Below are 17,949 nucleotides of genomic sequence, written 5' to 3'. Positions count from 1 at the left end.
ACATGTCAAACAAGGGGTTTTTCATGATTCTGAATCCATTCCAAGCATTAGTTTTGCACAAAATACACTCCTTGGGCTAAAAGCAGCAATAGCCACTTGCCCAAATGTGCCCAAAATGTGCTGACCCCATTACATTTGTCATGATGTCTATGCCGTTTTGGAATGAAATGAACACACTTGACCTCCAGGGTGTGAATTTGCGCTGCCCCAATATCAAGATTTGTTTCCAATATATTTATCAAAATTCTGCCAAATTTGGCGCTTTTATCACAAATTGAACGATAGGTCAATACTGCCTGAGGCTATGCCGCCTCATGCAGGTTGATACATTGTACAAGGTAAGATGTTCCTTTGTTGTCAGTGTTTGCAGTTTTCATTTCCTGGTTTCCATGTCTATACCACAATGTTATGCCTCTGGCTGATACAACCTAAAATACTGAGCAGTGTTTTGAATTAATTATGCTGTGTGGGGGTTTCCCCTGAAATGACATAATAACCCAATAGGGATAATAGTTGAACGTGGCTAATGAATGAATGGTTGTAGTCAAGAACACACAAGTCTAGCATGTAGATGAGAGGGAGTGAATTGAGATGCACTCAGTCAGTGCCAAAAACTTTCAGAGTTGGATAAAATATGCATACAATTTGAGATTAAATACAACGCTAGGGGGTGGCAATTTTCTCATTTTGCTGGGACCCTGAATGACTTTCCTTCCAGAACTTCCGGAAGCCTTCGGAAGGCTGTTCGAGCCTTCCCTAAAACACCCTGGACAGTGGACAATGCACTGAGATCTGGCTCCTAAAGTGTGGAACAAACCCACTCCTAATGTTCCAATGCAGACTCCACCTCACCCGCTAGCCCGCCTCTTTCTTTCTATACCTACTTGTCACCACCTTTTTTTTTTTAATGTATTTTTTTGCGGCTTTCGCCTTTTTTTATTTTTTTATTTTTTTCTAGAGGGACAGACAGTAGGCTGACAGGAAATGGGGGAGAGAGATGGGGGATTGACATGCAGTAAAGGCCGTCGGGATCGGGAGTCGAACACCTGGCACACTGCCAGGCTCGGGCTACCGGCCAAGGTGCCTGGACCGATGAGCCACGGCCCAGGCCCTTGTCATCTTTTTTGATTGCTAGTTCACTATGTAGATATACTGTAGGCTGTGTTGGCTTTATGTTACTACATGTTAATATAACATTAAACATTTAAAATGAAATAACTAATCAAAGAATTATCGTTGACACATTCATTAGAAGTTATGAGAATAAGGACGAACCCATGATAAAATGTATGTTGACTGGCCTTATAGGATGGGGGATTGCTCCATCTAACATTAGGGTCTTGAGCTGTGTTGCTATAGTATAGCTAAAGCTGTCGCACTGCAGTGTTTCTATGTAGGTGGTGCGCTTCTTGCCTTCCCTGGCTTTGCTCCTATGCATAGTGTCAGTTTGCTTGCTTCTATTTCTGGGTGCCTGACGGCAGACGCAGTGCAATTCCAGCCTCATCCTTCTTCTCTGACTTTGTCTGTGACCCGTGCTAGGTCCCCTTCGAGCAAGGACCACATTTCGGATGTTGTCTGTCCATGTGACACTAGTGCCATTGGTTGTCGTAGCATTCTTGTGTAGACTCCATCTAGGGCCCATTCCTGTTGTGCTGTGAGGGTCCATGTCTCAGCCCCATACAGCAGACTCCACTGTAGCTACGAACATGCGGCCTTGAGGTCTTCTCTTTGAGTTTCTCTAGGGTGCCATGATGCAGACTAGGATCACAAACATTTTCAGCTTGGTGTTTCCCCATGTACCCAAACTAACTACAATTTCACAGACCCCATGAAGTCTTAAATTGATTTTTTTTTTTTTTTTGTCGCATTCCTTAGCCAATAATTTGACCGGGTCATCGGTCAATAGGAGACTCAGCAAGAGACTCTCGACTCTTTGAGTCGAGACTCCACCGTTCATCAAATTATCGTCTTGTATGGAATTCTTTGTTATTATATAGTTCTGTAATTCTTATGAAAAGGATTTTCTTTATTATTTTTTATTTTGAAATAAGAAATAAGGAAAATGTTGTTGTAATCGTGAAAACGATTCCCCAAAAACGGGTGCCGACGACCCTTGTTTGGGAAGCAGTGCCCTGGAGAAAACCTTTCCAATGTAGAACACTCCGACATGTCCCAGCACAACACTTTTCATCTGGCATATAATTATCCTCCTGATGAATGTGTTGTGCTGGAACACGTTGGGCTGTTCCTACACTTCCACTCCAGTCAAGCCTTTAAAGACATTGTATTTGATGAATTCTTCCTCTGCTTTTCCGAAGGGCACCTTCAATCACTTATTTAATCACTTAAGCGCTTTAACTGACCGGGGGAACCAAGGACTCTATAATACAGGTAGGTCTGCTCCTTTCCCCCATCTGCACCAATGTTCTATATAGCAGATTGTCTATTTTCGCGAGAATGTTTGTCCCCCAGAATGGGGACACTATAGGATTCACATGCTCCAGCCTTCTTCATTTGTCTTTGGATATTATAATACTTTATATTCATATTGAACCCACAACACCAGAGGGAGTGCAACAAACCATGTACAACCCAGATTCGGCACAAACAAGGGACTAAATTATCTTCGCTCCTATGCCACCAAAATATGGAAGGCCCTACCAACAGTCATTAAGACATGCAAATCCCTTGACTCCTTCAAAACCGCTCTCAAGGGGCACCTACGGACGGCTGCAATTCGAAACTGGCCCCCGTAAAATCTGAATCCCCCCCACCGCCCACCTTTTTTTCCCCTCAATGTATATGTTTCTTTTCACTTTTTACCTCCTTTATGATGAATTCCTGTTCTGTTCTTGACTACCGGTATATATAGAAGTGTCTATTTGTACGTCTCTAAATGTTTTGATGAATTGAACAAGGTGGACCCTCTTGTAAACAAGTGTAATGCTTAATTGGGTCGTCCACTCACAGTTAACAGTCTTTGTATTGAGTTTGTGCTTGAAATGTACTGTAATTCTGCAAACTGTTAATAAATATTTCAATCAATCAATCAAAAAGTCTTACAATTTTAGTGAACTGTGTGACATTGGATTTGAGGATGCTGAATGGTTAACAGTTTTCTGAAGATGTAATTGTTAAATGTGAGCATTACAAACTGTGACTCAACGTGACTCAGAAGGCATGTTGCACTAAATGCTTCTGTCTCTGTGTGTTCAGCAACAATGAGTATATGGCCTTCTTAATGGAACTCCCATTTAAAGTCCATCAGAGTTAATTAGACAAAACACAAAACACACAGTCAAACACAGACATTAAACACACACGCACACAAGCACGTGTAGTGTACACACACACACACACACACACACACACACACACACACACACACACACACACACACACACACACACACACACACACACACACACACAAACATGCTCTCATTAAACACACCCACGCAAAACACATGCAAACATTAACCTCACTCAAACACACACACACACACACAACAAATAATGAAAACACTCAGACATTCCATCGTCACCACTGAGCCCTCCTGCTGTCAAACAGGAAGTCATGTGACCTGTTGAAGGTGTTTAAAAGAAGACGCCTGGCACTGGCTCATACACAACCCAACCCAGAGACAACCATCAGCACCAAGAGCAGCTCTGACCAGACCACAGCAGACCACATCACTTTGATCCTGACCACACCTGCAAAACCACTCCAATACAGAACTACAGTAAGTACAATACTGTCTGTCTGTCTGTCTGTCTGTCTGTCTGTCTGTCTGTCTGTCTGTCTGTCTGTCTGTCTGTCTGTCTGTCTGTCTGTCTGTCTGTCTGTCTGTCTGTCTGTCTGTCTGTCTCTCTCTCTCTCTCTCTCTCTCTCCTCTCTTTGAGGCCTCAAAATCCAGTTAAGTGGTCTCCATATGAGCATGTTATGTCTGTGACATTGTGACATAACACATGATGTAATATGTCCCATTTGTGACATGTTCGTTAGGGAGGATTTTGTTTTTGCATTAGAATGTCCCATTTGTGATTTTCTTGCACCCGTTAATATTCCTTTTTTCCCCCTCTCGCACATGGTAACATTAAAATGTCCCACTTGTGACGAAACATGACTAGTTCGCACCTGTAACATTGAATTGCGAGTGGGACATTAGTCAAATTGAATATATAGTAGAGGTGCAAGTAACTAAGTAGATCTACTTAAGTAGGCTACTTATTTGAAAACTTTAGTTTATAGTTATAGTTACTTGATTATTATTACAAAACATACATTAACCACTTCAGCACTATACATTTCGGCAATTTGAAAAAAATCTCACCATACGTCATGATGCGATGCATTATGAGCTTGTAGATTTTCAAATTATACATTTATACATTTGAAAACTTTAAATGAGACATTCTGCACAATGAGTACTTTTACTTTTGGTACTTCTATATTTTGAATTTGATACCGAGTATTTCTACATTGCAGTATTGATACTTTTACTTAAGTAAAACATTTGGGTACTTTTTCCACCACTGGTGTCGGACAGAAGCCTCTTAATTATCTCCATATTTCAACGTTTTATGTTATTTTTTAAATGAGTATCTTTAAGATCGTGAGAGTGGGGGCAGCTCTGATGTGAGTGGGGAGTGAGTTCCACAGCGAGGGGGGCGGGGCCACCGAGAAACCCAGTTTCGCTTGTTTGTCTCTGGGATTTCCAGAAGGTTGGCATTGCCAGACCTGAGGGAGCGGGTCATGGCGTTGGATGAGTTCAGAGTAGTAGTAGAACTATTGACAGTGACTGCACTATATGCACTAATGTCCTCCCTACAGACATGCAGTCAGTCCAGACTTCCAGAGTGGTGATGCTGTTTGCTCTCTTCATGGTGATATCAAGCCCTGCGTCTTCTCAACCTCTCCACCCATTGCCACGAGAACTCCAACCTCAGCAACACCACCCGCTACTGCAAAGAACACGCTCTGCCATTCTGCTTCCTCAGGTGACACACCAACTAGCATGCAACTACCCACTGTATCTATTCTTAATGTTATGAGTGACACACCACACTATGGGCAGTATTATGCGTGTCTTGTGACTTAACTTAAGACCTGGAGGCGTGGTCAATGCTTTTTGGCCACTAAGAATAGCCAAATGGCATTGATCACGCCTCCAGGTCTTAAGTTAAGTAATAAGACCTGGTACTTAAGACACGCATAATACTGCCCAATATCTCTATTCACTAGTGAAAATAGCAGATCTACAAGCACACAAGGCATCACTTTGCACCGTGTTGCAAGCTTGTAGATCGGCTATTTTATTCTTAATTATTAGAAAAACTTTTATTCATGGATTTTCCATATATATATATATATATATATATATATATTATTATAATTTTTTCATGTAAAAAAATGTCTTTTGAAAAATATATCTGAAATGTTTATGTCCTCAAAAGTATAGTAATACAAACGTGTGTGTGTGTGTGTGTGTGTGTGTGTGTGTGTGTGTGTGTGTGTGTGTGTGTGTGTGTGTGTGCGTGCGTGCGTGCGTGCGTGCGTGCGTGCGTGCGTGCGTGCGTGCGTGCGTGCGTGCGTGCGTGCGTGCGTGCGTGCGTGCGTGTGCGCGCACGTGCGTGTGTGCGTATGTATGTGCAGGACTGGAAGAAACGTGCTGTAGAAGACCTGCTGTCCCAGCTCTCGTTGCCAGGGGGCGATACCGCTCAGCGTGAGGCGGAGGTGGTTTCCATGGGAACGGAGGAGGGGGAGACGGTCGCCATGGTGACGGATGAGGAGGGAGGCGTGCCTAAAGAGGACGTGGAGCGATCGGTCGACGCCCCCAACAGCCTCCCACCCCGAGAGAGGAAGGCTGGATGTAAAAACTTCTACTGGAAAGGATTCACCTCCTGTTAATGGTAAAGTACCACACTAGTCCAACAATACGTATTATTGATTTACCTCCTGTTAATGGTAAAGTACCACACTAGTCCAACAATACGTATTATTGATTCACCTCCTGTTAATGGTAAAGTACCACACTAGTCCAACAATACGTATTATTGATTCACCTCCTGTTAATGGTAAGTACCACACTTAAGGTCGCCTTACACTAGCCAATAATCGGGCATTTTTGACGCTCGGGGGGTGCCCGACCGCTCAAAGCGTGATCGGGATCGGCCCGATCCACATCAAGAATGTTTGATATTTGCTCTGCCCCGCTCCGATTATCCTGTAGTGTGTGGTGCTATCAGATTTCAGATTGAAAAAAATTGGCTAGTGTAAGGCCACCTTTAGTCCAACAATACGTATTATTGTTGGACTATTAAGGTGGTTGCACACTGGGCGCATTTTTCGGAAAACTGATGGAGAAACTCCGCTAGAAATCCGAAAAACGCGCTCGGTGTGTGGAGACCTTTACTGTTAATGGTACCACACTTAATACGTATATTATATTGTTGGACTATAGCAGGGGTTTTCAACTGGTTGTGAACGAGGGACCACCACTGCCCTGACTTAGAATCAACCTGGGACCACTGTTGTGTTGGCCGGGGATATTGGCTAAGATTAGTGCTTTTGTATCACTTGCTATGCATCCCATGTGTATACGTACTTCCCACTGTTTCTCAACCAATGGTCCATTAACTACTAATAATGTCCTAATAATAATGACTCAACCAGACAATACGCTGCACTTCCCCCCCTCTTGGGATTCTAACTCTTTTTTTTCTTCTAATTTCTAATTATTTTTCTGTTGAATTTCTTGACCTCCCACTTGTCAGTAAATTACTACATGGACGGTCATCACAGGTCACCAGGTCATTCAGTTCACGGTTTCTCAACTAGTGGAAAGAACATTTAAACAATCAACAAATCCTACATTACATGGTCACCACAGGGACCACATGCAATACCTCCACGGACCACCAGTGACCCACGGACCACCTGTTGACAACCCCTGGACTAGAATACTAGATCACCCAGGGCCGGATTAACACCTCTGAGGGGTTGTCGTTTTTGGGGCAGTTTTATGCCGTTATATTGGCCTATTTCCGGTCGCCTACCCCCCCCCAGAGTGACAGCCAATCTAGCGCATTGTTGCTGCTTTGCTGCTTCGCTAGAGGGCGCTATTTCATGTGTATTTTTTTATTTGTATAATTATTACCTTAAGTCAGTGTCTCTCTAATATTTTCATGTCAGGGACCCCCAAATGTATATTCGATGTTGTATTGTACTCCAATCTGCTTTACAAAAACAAAAAAACAAGTTTGTGCAGTTCATAAGTAGGCTATCTCAAACAGACATGTCCTCAACTGTTCTTTGATGCCCCACAAGGGGGCGCCAAAGAACACTGTTGGCAAACACTGCTGTAAAGTTAATGATTATGATAATTGTCATTTACTACCAGATCTACAAGCTTATAACATGCGATTCATTGTAAGCTTGTAGATCGGCTATTTTCAAGATATTTAATGTAGACTGAAAATAGCAAAGACTGGTCAACAACGTATGGGGTTTAAGTGTGTCCTGTTTCTTGTTGTTTTGCTCCTAGTTGAGACCCCGCCCACGGCCATGCCAATACCAATGAACCAATTACAGACGATGACCTGTACCTGACCAAGACAACCTACCAATCAGCATGAAGCGTGTGTGTGTGTGTGTGCGTGTGTGTGTGTGTGTGTGTGTGTGTGTGTGTGTGACACCTGTCTAATTGTCCAATAAAGGAATGAATCAAGTCTCTGACTCCACCCCTTTCTTTAAAAAACAACAACATTTTAGCCTATATGTATTATGTGTGTCTGACTCTGTGCAATGTATGGCCATGCATGTGTAGCCTACCTGTATGTACAGTATATGTATACTTTCAGATCTTGTATTTTTAAAGGGCCTTGCACACGTGAAGCGAGGAACGCAGGCGTGAAAAGAAAAGCTAAACAGAATCCAGGTCTGGTGAGTCGCGGGCGTGTGCGCGTAACGAGCACGCGCGCAACAAATTCACGGGACCGTGCTCACGTAAATACGCTTGCGTTGTCGCACCGCGACTTCTCCGAGCAAAAACGCAGGTCTCATTGAAAATGAACTATAGGCGCGTTTTATCGCTCCCCGTTTGCAAGGCCCTTTAAATACATCAAATACAGATGTTATTATGTAGCCTACTTTTATTCTTCAATTGAAACATGTTAAACATTTACACAGCTTTATACTGCATGTGGAATAAATCAATGAAACACAATGTGAGATGTCACTTCTTCTTCGCCTCTGATCGGCTTACCCACCTCAGAACAATTCAACTATGGTACATTATTATGGATTCCACCGCAGCTCTAGGCAAACCCCGCTGTGATTAGCCAGTAGTACCAGCCAGTACCAGCCAGTAGTAGCCAGATCACTTTCACCTAGAAACTCCATTCACACTTTTTATAATGCAGCTTACTGTGGGCACACATGCTGGAACTTTTTACTTTGAAATGTTTTGTAGTTTCTGAGTTATTTAACTTAAACGCACAATGCATTCTCAATGGCAATAGCACAAACTTTGGCATGCTATTAGTCCTACATACTTACACCTAGTAACTCCATTCCAACCTATTTAGGTTCATCTTACGGTGGACATGTTTGCCTGAAAAGGAATCTTTGAAATGTTTCATAGTTTTAGAAATATAGTGCTTTCAAATTTGATACATTGATAATGGGGCTCAATGGCAGCTCTATGGCATGTCAAAAAGTCACTTTCACCTAGAAACTCCATTCACACTTTTTATAATTCAGCTTACTGTGGGCACACATGCTGGAACTTTTTTACTTTGAAATGTTTTGTAGTTTCTGAGTTATTTAATTTAAACGCCCAATGCATTCTCAATGGCAATAGCACAAACTTTGGCATGCTATTAGTCCTACATACTTACACCTAGAAACCCCATTCCAACCTATTTAGGTTCATCTTACGGTGGACATGTTTGCCTGAAAAGGAATCTTTGAAATGTTTCATAGTTTTAGAAATATAGTGCTTTCAAATTTGATACATTTATAATGGGGCTCAATGGCAGCTCTATGGCACGTCAAAAAGTCACTTACACCTAGAAACTCCATTCACACTTTTTATGATTCAGCTTACTGTGGGCACACATGCTGGAACTTTTTACTTTGAAATGTTTTGTAGTTTCTGAGTTATTTAACTTAAACGCCCAATGCATTCTCAATGGCAATAGCACAAAATGTGGCATGCTATTAGTCCTACATACTTACACCTTGAAACCCCATTCCAACCTATTTAGGTTCATCTTACGGTGGACATGTTTGCCTGAAAAGGAATCTTTGAAATGTTTCATAGTTTTAGAAATATAGTGCTTTCAAATTTGATACATTTATAATGGGGCTCAATGGCAGCTCTATGGCACGTCAAAAAGTCACTTTCACCTAGAAACTCCATTCACACTTTTTATAATTCAGCTTACTGTGGGCACACATGCTGTAACTTTTTACTTTGAAATGTTTTGTAGTTTCTGAGTTATTTAACTTAAACGCCCAATGCATTCTCAATGGCAATAGCACAAACTTTGGCATGCTATTAGTCCTACATACTTACACCTAGAAACCCCATTCCAACCTATTTAGGTTCATCTTACAGTGGACATGTTTGCCTGAAAAGGAATCTTTGAAATGTTTCATAGTTTTAGAAATATAGTGCTTTCAAATTTGATACATTTATAATGGGGCTCAATGGCAGCTCTATGGCACGTCAAAAAGTCACTTTCACCTAGAAACTCTATTCACACTTTTTATAATTCAGCTTACTGTGGGCACACATGTTGGAACTTTTTACTTTGAAATGTTTTGTAGTTTCTGAGTTATTTAACTTAAACGCCCAATGCATTCTCAATGGCAATAGCACAAACTTTGGCATGCTATTAGTCCTACATACTTACACCTAGAAACCCCATTCCAACCTATTTAGGTTCATCTTACAGTGGACATGTTTGCCTGAAAAGGAATCTTTGAAATGTTTCATAGTTTTAGAAATATAGTGCTTTCAAATTTGATACATTTATAATGGGGCTCAATGGCAGCTCTATGGCACGTCAAAAAGTCACTTTCACCTAGAAACTCCATTCACACTTTTTATAATTCAGCTTACTGTGGGCACACATGCTGTAACTTTTTACTTTGAAATGTTTTGTAGTTTCTGAGTTATTTAACTTAAACGCCCAATGCATTCTCAATGGCAATAGCACAAACTTTGGCATGCTATTAGTCCTACATACTTACACCTAGAAACCCCATTCCAACCTATTTAGGTTCATCTTACAGTGGACATGTTTGCCTGAAAAGGAATCTTTGAAATGTTTCATAGTTTTAGAAATATAGTGCTTTCAAATTTGATACATTTATAATGGGGCTCAATGGCAGCTCTATGGCACGTCAAAAAGTCACTTTCACCTAGAAACTCTATTCACACTTTTTATAATTCAGCTTACTGTGGGCACACATGCTGTAACTTTTTACTTTGAAATGTTTTGTAGTTTCTGAGTTATTTAACTTAAACGCCCAATGCATTCTCAATGGCAATAGCACAAACTTTGGCATGCTATTAGTCCTACATACTTACACCTAGAAACCCCATTCCAACCTATTTAGGTTCATCTTACAGTGGACATGTTTGCCTGAAAAGGAATCTTTGAAATGTTTCATAGTTTTAGAAATATAGTGCTTACAAATTTGATACATTTATAATGGGGCTCAATGGCAGCTCTATGGCACGTCAAAAAGTCACTTTCACCTAGAAACTCCATTCACACTTTTTATAATTCAGCTTACTGTGGGCACACATGCTGTAACTTTTTACTTTGAAATGTTTTGTAGTTTCTGAGTTATTTAACTTAAACGCCCAATGCATTCTCAATGGCAATAGCACAAACTTTGGCATGCTATTAGTCCTACATACTTACACCTAGAAACCCCATTCCAACCTATTTAGGTTCATCTTACAGTGGACATGTTTGCCTGAAAAGGAATCTTTGAAATGTTTCATAGTTTTAGAAATATAGTGCTTTCAAATTTGATACATTTATAATGGGGCTCAATGGCAGCTCTATGGCACGTCAAAAAGTCACTTTCACCTAGAAACTCTATTCACACTTTTTATAATTCAGCCTACTGTGGGCACACATGTTGGAACTTTTTACTTTGAAATGTTTTGTAGTTTCTGAGTTATTTAACTTAAACGCCCAATGCATTCTCAATGGCAATAGCACAAACTTTGGCATGCTATTAGTCCTGCATACTTACACCTAGAAACCCCATTCCAACCTATTTAGGTTCATCTTACAGTGGACATGTTTTCCTGAAAAGGAATTTTTGAAATGTTTCATAGTTTTAGAAATATAGTGCTTTCGAATTTGATACATTTAAAATGGGGCTCAATGGCAGCTCTATGGCACTTCAAAAAGTCCCTTTCACCTAGAAACTCCATTCACACTTTTTATAATGCAGCTTACTGTGGGCACACATTCTGGAACCTTTTAATTTGAAATGTTTTGTAGTTTCTGAGTTATTTAACTTAAACGCCCAATGCATTCTCAATGGCAATAGCACAAACTTTGGCATGCTATTAGTCCTACATACTTACACCTAGAAACCCCATTCCAACCTATTTAGGTTCATCTTACAGTGGACATGTTTGCCTGAAAAGGAATCTTTGAAATGTTTCATAGTTTTAGAAATATAGTGCTTTCAAATTTTATACATTTATAATGGGGCTCAATGGCAGCTCTATGGCACGTCAAAAAGTCACTTTCACCTAGAAACTCCATTCACACTTTTTATAATTCAGCTTACTGTGGGCACACATGCTGTAACTTTTTACTTTGAAATGTTTTGTAGTTTCTGAGTTATTTAACTTAAACGCCCAATGCATTCTCAATGGCAATAGCACAAACTTTGGCATGCTATTAGTCCTACATACTTACACCTAGAAACCCCATTCCAACCTATTTAGGTTCATCTTACAGTGGACATGTTTGCCTGAAAAGGAATCTTTGAAATGTTTCATAGTTTTAGAAATATAGTGCTTTCAAATGTGATACATTTATAATGGGGCTCAATGGCAGCTCTATGGCACGTCAAAAAGTCACTTTCACCTAGAAACTCTATTCACACTTTTTATAATTCAGCTTACTGTGGGCACACATGTTGGAACATTTTACCTTTAAATGTTTTGTAGTTTCTGAGTTATTTAACTTAAACGCCCAATGCATTCTCAATGGCAATAGCACAAACTTTGGCATGCTATTAGTCCTACATACTTACACCTAGAAACCCCATTCCAACCTATTTAGGTTCATCTTACAGTGGACATGTTTGCCTGAAAAGGAATCTTTGAAATGTTTCATAGTTTTAGAAATATAGTGCTTTCAAATTTGATACATTTATAATGGGGCTCAATGGCAGCTCTATGGCACGTCAAAAAGTCACTTTCACCTAGAAACTCTATTCACACTTTTTATAATTCAGCTTACTGTGGGCACACATGCTGTAACTTTTTACTTTGAAATGTTTTGTAGTTTCTGAGTTATTTAAATGGAGTTGGTACAACGTAGGTTCAGGAGGAAGGCCATGCCTACAAGCTAAGATCGGTGACCTCCCCTGCCACCATGCCATGCTAATTCTATTCCTAGCCTCAGGTATCTAGCTACCTCCTTCCCCACAGCTACAATCAACTCCACCACTTACCTGCCATGACTACCGATGCCAGCTCCACCCTCGCCACTCACCGAGGCCCTGCTGCCATGGCAACTGTCTGGCGCTCTGCCCTATCACCACCCTCGCTCCATTAAAGGGAAGAGTATATATGCCAGCCTGTTCCACTTGTCACTCGTGCACCGTATCTCGTACAACTCGTACCATACAAGCACAACTAACGACTCGCTCGTGCAAAGCAATTCGTTACTCACAATGGATAGTCTCGACCTCCATCCCCCCGACTCCGACGATGATTTCCAGGACCTTCCCGAGACGCCGGCGCCGCCCGTCCAGAGGTTCCTGCCTGCCGGCGTCCTGCTTCGGTCCGCCCCCAGCTTCCTCAGGGCATCGGAGGCAACCCGGCTGGAACCAAGCCCCCCCCGGTACTCGTCTTCTCGCCGCCGCGTCTTCCCCCCTCTCCCTCCGCCTCACCAACGCCGGTCTCACATCGATCCCCCACCTCCACCCCCTCCTCGTCTCGAGTCCCTGACAGCGTCCGCCGCTTCGGCTCCACCTTCCTCCGCCGCGCCAACCAGGCCGACCATCCGCCCATATAATGAGTGGACCATCGCCGGGCTCAGAAGGGCTCTCCTCGAGCGGAACGAGCCTCATTGTAGGAAGGCCAACAAAGGCCAGCTTTTTACTTTGCTAATCCAGTGCTCCACTCCAGCACGACCAGCAACAACAACAGCGGCGCGTCCCGATGACGTCATCCCGGGTCCTTCCACCAGACGACGCGTCACCAGGAGAGAGGTCCCTGCGCTGCCCGTCCATTACTCTCTAGGTGAGCAAACCATCCGCAATAATAATAATAATGATGATACTCACAATACTGCCTATCACATCATCACCGGTCAACACCTCCCACCTGTACCTCCAGGCCGGTCTATCCAAAGCCGCCTCGGACCTCCAGCCACCCAGTTCAGACTACCTTTACCTCCCCCCCAGCATACCTCTCACCCCCCCATGCCTGCTCCCCCCTCTTTCCCCTCTTTCAACCCCCCCCCCCCCTCCCAAGCCTTCCTCGGAAGGCTTACATCCCCGTCTTTGCAGGCCGCACTGTCATCCAACCCCCCTGCACACTTCTCTCACCCCCCCCCCCCAGCTCTCTCCTTCTCCCCCTCAGTCCCCCAGGCCGCTAGCCAGCCCCACGCTCCCAGGGCCACCGACCCGAGCTGGCTAGCACCTCCCCCACCGCTGGGTGCCCAGCTGCCCCAGAGCACCCTTCCCCCCTCCCTCCCCCTCCCTCCCCCATGTCTCTCCCCCCCCCCCTTTTCTCTCTCCTCCGCAGCCGCTGCCGTGATGCCTTCAAACGCACTCGCCCTCAACCCACCTCCCGTGTCAACCCACCTCCGTCAGCAGATCCTACTGGGTAAAGATATTGACCTCTCCTCCATCCTCAAACCCTCCTCTCACTCCTTCCAGCCACGAGCTATTGACTGCGGAGGGTTTTCAATAACCCTCCGCGATCTCACATCCTCCTCATCAGCCCACTCCCCTCTCACCCACACAGAATTCACCCTAGCATTCTCCATATTCACTGACGTCATATGTTCCCAGTACCCACACAGGAGGCAAGAATTAAATCATTATCTCTACCTCATCACGGACCTCGCAGCGCGCTTCAGCGGACCTCTCTTCTACGAATACCACCGACAGTTTGCGGCGAGAGCAGCAGCCCGCCTCCAGCAATGGAATGTCTCCACTTACTGGGGCGCCCTCGACGTAGAGCTCTACTGCCGGCTCTTCGCCGGCAGTAGAGCTCTCGCCTGCACCATCTGCGGTTGCCCCTCCCACCCCACCACCGAGTGCGTCCTCTCAGCCACCAAACCACCACCCAGACCCGCCTCATCCGCCCCAGCTCACACGCACACGCCGCACTCCCAACCATCCCCCGCAAAAAAGCAAAAAACCAACCGCCCCACCGGCCCGACCACCTTCCCCTCTTCCTCCCAAGCCCTGGACAAACGGGGCCGCAAGATTATGTTTATCGGCTCCCGCATGCTCTGCAATAATTTTAATGATATGGGTTGCAGCATGAACAATTGCAAATTGCTCCACGTTTGCTCCTATTGCGGCGGAGCACACAATCGGCCCAGCTGCCCCCACAACCCCCCCAAAATAGCCAATGCTGGTTCCTCCCCATCACCAACCACATCCCCCACCTAGTCCACCTCCCGGATGATTCCTCGCCATCAGCCCCCCCCCCCCCCCCCCCGCTCGCAGCCTAACACGCCTCAAGGCTACCTCCTCAGCGCTCGGCATCCCCCTCGCCAATTAAAAAACCATGGGGCCTCTGACAAAAATAGAATTCCTGGGCACCAATCTAGACTCAGCCACCTTCCAAGCCTCACTACCCCAGAGAAACTAGACCGCACTTCACTCCTCACCTCCAACTTCCTCGAAATCCCGTCTTGAATTGTACCCCGTTATAGTCGCGGCCTCTTTTTGGGGTCACGATTGGACCAGCCGCCCAGTCCTCATCCACTCAGACAACCAAGCCACTGTCCAAATAATCAATAAAGGTCACTCCACCTCACTACCCCCCCATGGCTCTCCTCAGACGCCTCACACGGATTTCGGTCACCCATAACTTCATAATTCAAGCAGCTAGCCACTGCCATTCATCACGGGTCATGCTTCCATCCACCATCCGAGTCTACATAGCAGGCGCTCTTCCCGCGCCTCTCCTCTCGATCCTCCGTTTACTACAGATACCGGAACCTCAGCCACCAGACGCAGGTTCCTCTACCATCTCCGCCAGATCCCGACCAAGGCCGGATACTCAGCATCCGACTTCCCCGGCCACTCATTCCGGATCGGCGCCGCCTCCACGGCCTCCAGACAAGGTATCACTGACCACACCGCCCAACTCCTAGGGCGCTGGTCATCTCAAGCGTACCACGCTTACTTCCGAACGAGCGTTCAGGACCTCAGAGCCGCTCACGGATCTCCGGTCCAGTAAATGCTCCACGATCGATTCTCGATCTCATCTATCCTTTTGGGGTCTCGGATTGGGGGCGTGTCCTCGTACGATCAGGACGCCCGCTACTCAGACCCCATGCCAAACACCCAGGGTATCCTACCCCCCCTGGAACCCGGCCTTCGTCCACCACCTCCCCCCCCCACAGAGCTTCGCAACGAGCTGGCTCTTCCTTCACCTCCCCCAGGGGCTTAGTCTTCACTATCATCCCTCCCCCTCACCCCCTCCCCCCTCCTGTAACGCCAAATCATCCATGTCTTCCTCACCCCTCGAACCTCCCCCCCCCCCCCTTTCACCCGTCACCCAGCCCCTCGGAAACTACCCTTCATCCTCACTCCCCCCCTCCTTCCCCTATTCCCAACCCCTCATCCTCCTCCCTTCCCCCCTCATCCCCACGGACAGTCCAAGGCCATCCTACGCATATCAATATGCACGCATATCTACATGCACCTCATTTCTATCATTCCTTTTCATGTTCCTCCTCTCTTCTAAATAAACGCTAAACTATGTCAAACGATGTTCGATTGAATGTGTGGTCTGTACTAGTGAAATGGAGTTGGTACAACGTAGGTTCAGGAGGAAGGCCATGCCTACAAGCTAAGATCGGTGACCTCCCCTGCCACCATGCCATGCTAATTCTATTCCTAGCCTCAGGTATCTAGCTACCTCCTTCCCCACAGCTACAATCAACTCCACCACTTACCTGCCATGACTACCGATGCCAGCTCCACCCTCGCCACTCACCGAGGCCCTGCTGCCATGGCAACTGTCTGGCGCTCTGCCCTATCACCACCCTCGCTCCATTAAAGGGAAGAGTATATATGCCAGCCTGTTCCACTTGTCACTCGTGCACCGTATCTCGTACCCCTCCCTCCCTCCCTCTTCTTTACTAACTCTCGTTCTCCAGTTTCAGGTTCCAGACGGGGGTCTCGGATTGGGGGCGTGTCCTCGTACGATCAGGACGCCCGCTACTCAGACCCCATGCCAAACACCCAGGGTATCCTACCCCCCCTGGAACCCGGCCTTCGTCCACCACCTCCCCCCCCCACAGAGCTTCGCAACGAGCTGGCTCTTCCTTCACCTCCCCCAGGGGCTTAGTCTTCACTATCATCCCTCCCCCTCACCCCCTCCCCCCTCCTGTAACGCCAAATCATCCATGTCTTCCTCACCCCTCGAACCTCCCCCCCCCCCCTTTCACCCGTCACCCAGCCCCTCGGAAACTACCCTTCATCCTCACTCCCCCCCTCCTTCCCCTATTCCCAACCCCTCATCCTCCTCCCTTCCCCCCTCATCCCCACGGACAGTCCAAGGCCATCCTACGCATATCAATATGCACGCATATCTACATGCACCTCATTTCTATCATTCCTTTTCATGTTCCTCCTCTCTTCTAAATAAACGCTAAACTATGTCAAACGATGTTCGATTGAATGTGTGGTCTGTACTAGTGAACTTAAACGCCCAATGCATTCTCAATGGCAATAGCACAAACTTTGGCATGCTATTAGTCCTACATACTTACACCTAGAAACCCCATTCCAACCTATTTAGGTTCATCTTACAGTGGACATGTTTGCCTGAAAAGGAATCTTTGAAATGTTTCATAGTTTTAGAAATATAGTGCTTTCAAATTTGATACATTTATAATGGGGCTCAATGGCAGCTCTATGGCACGTCAAAAAGTCACTTTCACCTAGAAACTCCATTCACACTTTTTATAATTCAGCTTACTGTGGGCACACATGCTGTAACTTTTTACTTTGAAATGTTTTGTAGTTTCTGAGTTATTTAACTTAAACGCCCAATGCATTCTCAATGGCAATAGCACAAACTTTGGCATGCTATTAGTCCTACATACTTACACCTAGAAACCCCATTCCAACCTATTTAGGTTCATCTTACAGTGGACATGTTTGCCTGAAAAGGAATCTTTGAAATGTTTCATAGTTTTAGAAATATAGTGCTTTCAAATTTGATACATTTATAATGGGGCTCAATGGCAGCTCTATGGCACGTCAAAAAGTCACTTTCACCTAGAAACTCTATTCACACTTTTTATAATTCAGCTTACTGTGGGCACACATGTTGGAACTTTTTACTTTGAAATGTTTTGTAGTTTCTGAGTTATTTAACTTAAACGCCCAATGCATTCTCAATGGCAATAGCACAAACTTTGGCATGCTATTAGTCCTACATACTTACACCTAGAAACCCCATTCCAACCTATTTAGGTT

At 44.9% G+C, this 17,949-nt stretch overlaps 1 protein-coding gene across 1 annotated transcript; it reads left to right on the top strand.

Annotated features, from left to right (window-relative positions):
• The first annotated feature begins 2,247 nt into the window (after positions 1-2,247).
• On the top strand, positions 2,248-7,866 carry LOC306932364 (somatostatin-2-like). Its single transcript, XM_079514142.1, has 5 exons — positions 2,248-2,391; positions 3,571-3,742; positions 4,834-5,000; positions 5,656-5,912; positions 7,548-7,866. Exons 3-4 carry the CDS (start codon positions 4,836-4,838, stop codon positions 5,908-5,910), a joined length of 420 nt encoding a protein of 139 aa, XP_079370268.1. The 5' UTR covers positions 2,248-2,391; positions 3,571-3,742; positions 4,834-4,835; the 3' UTR covers positions 5,911-5,912; positions 7,548-7,866.
• Positions 7,867-17,949: the final 10,083 nt, after the last annotated feature.

This window comes from Electrona antarctica (assembly GCF_951216825.1).
Source record: "Electrona antarctica genome assembly, chromosome: 11".
Taxonomy (NCBI): Eukaryota; Metazoa; Chordata; class Actinopteri; order Myctophiformes; family Myctophidae; genus Electrona; species Electrona antarctica.
This window is presented reverse-complemented; position numbering and strand designations above follow the sequence as displayed.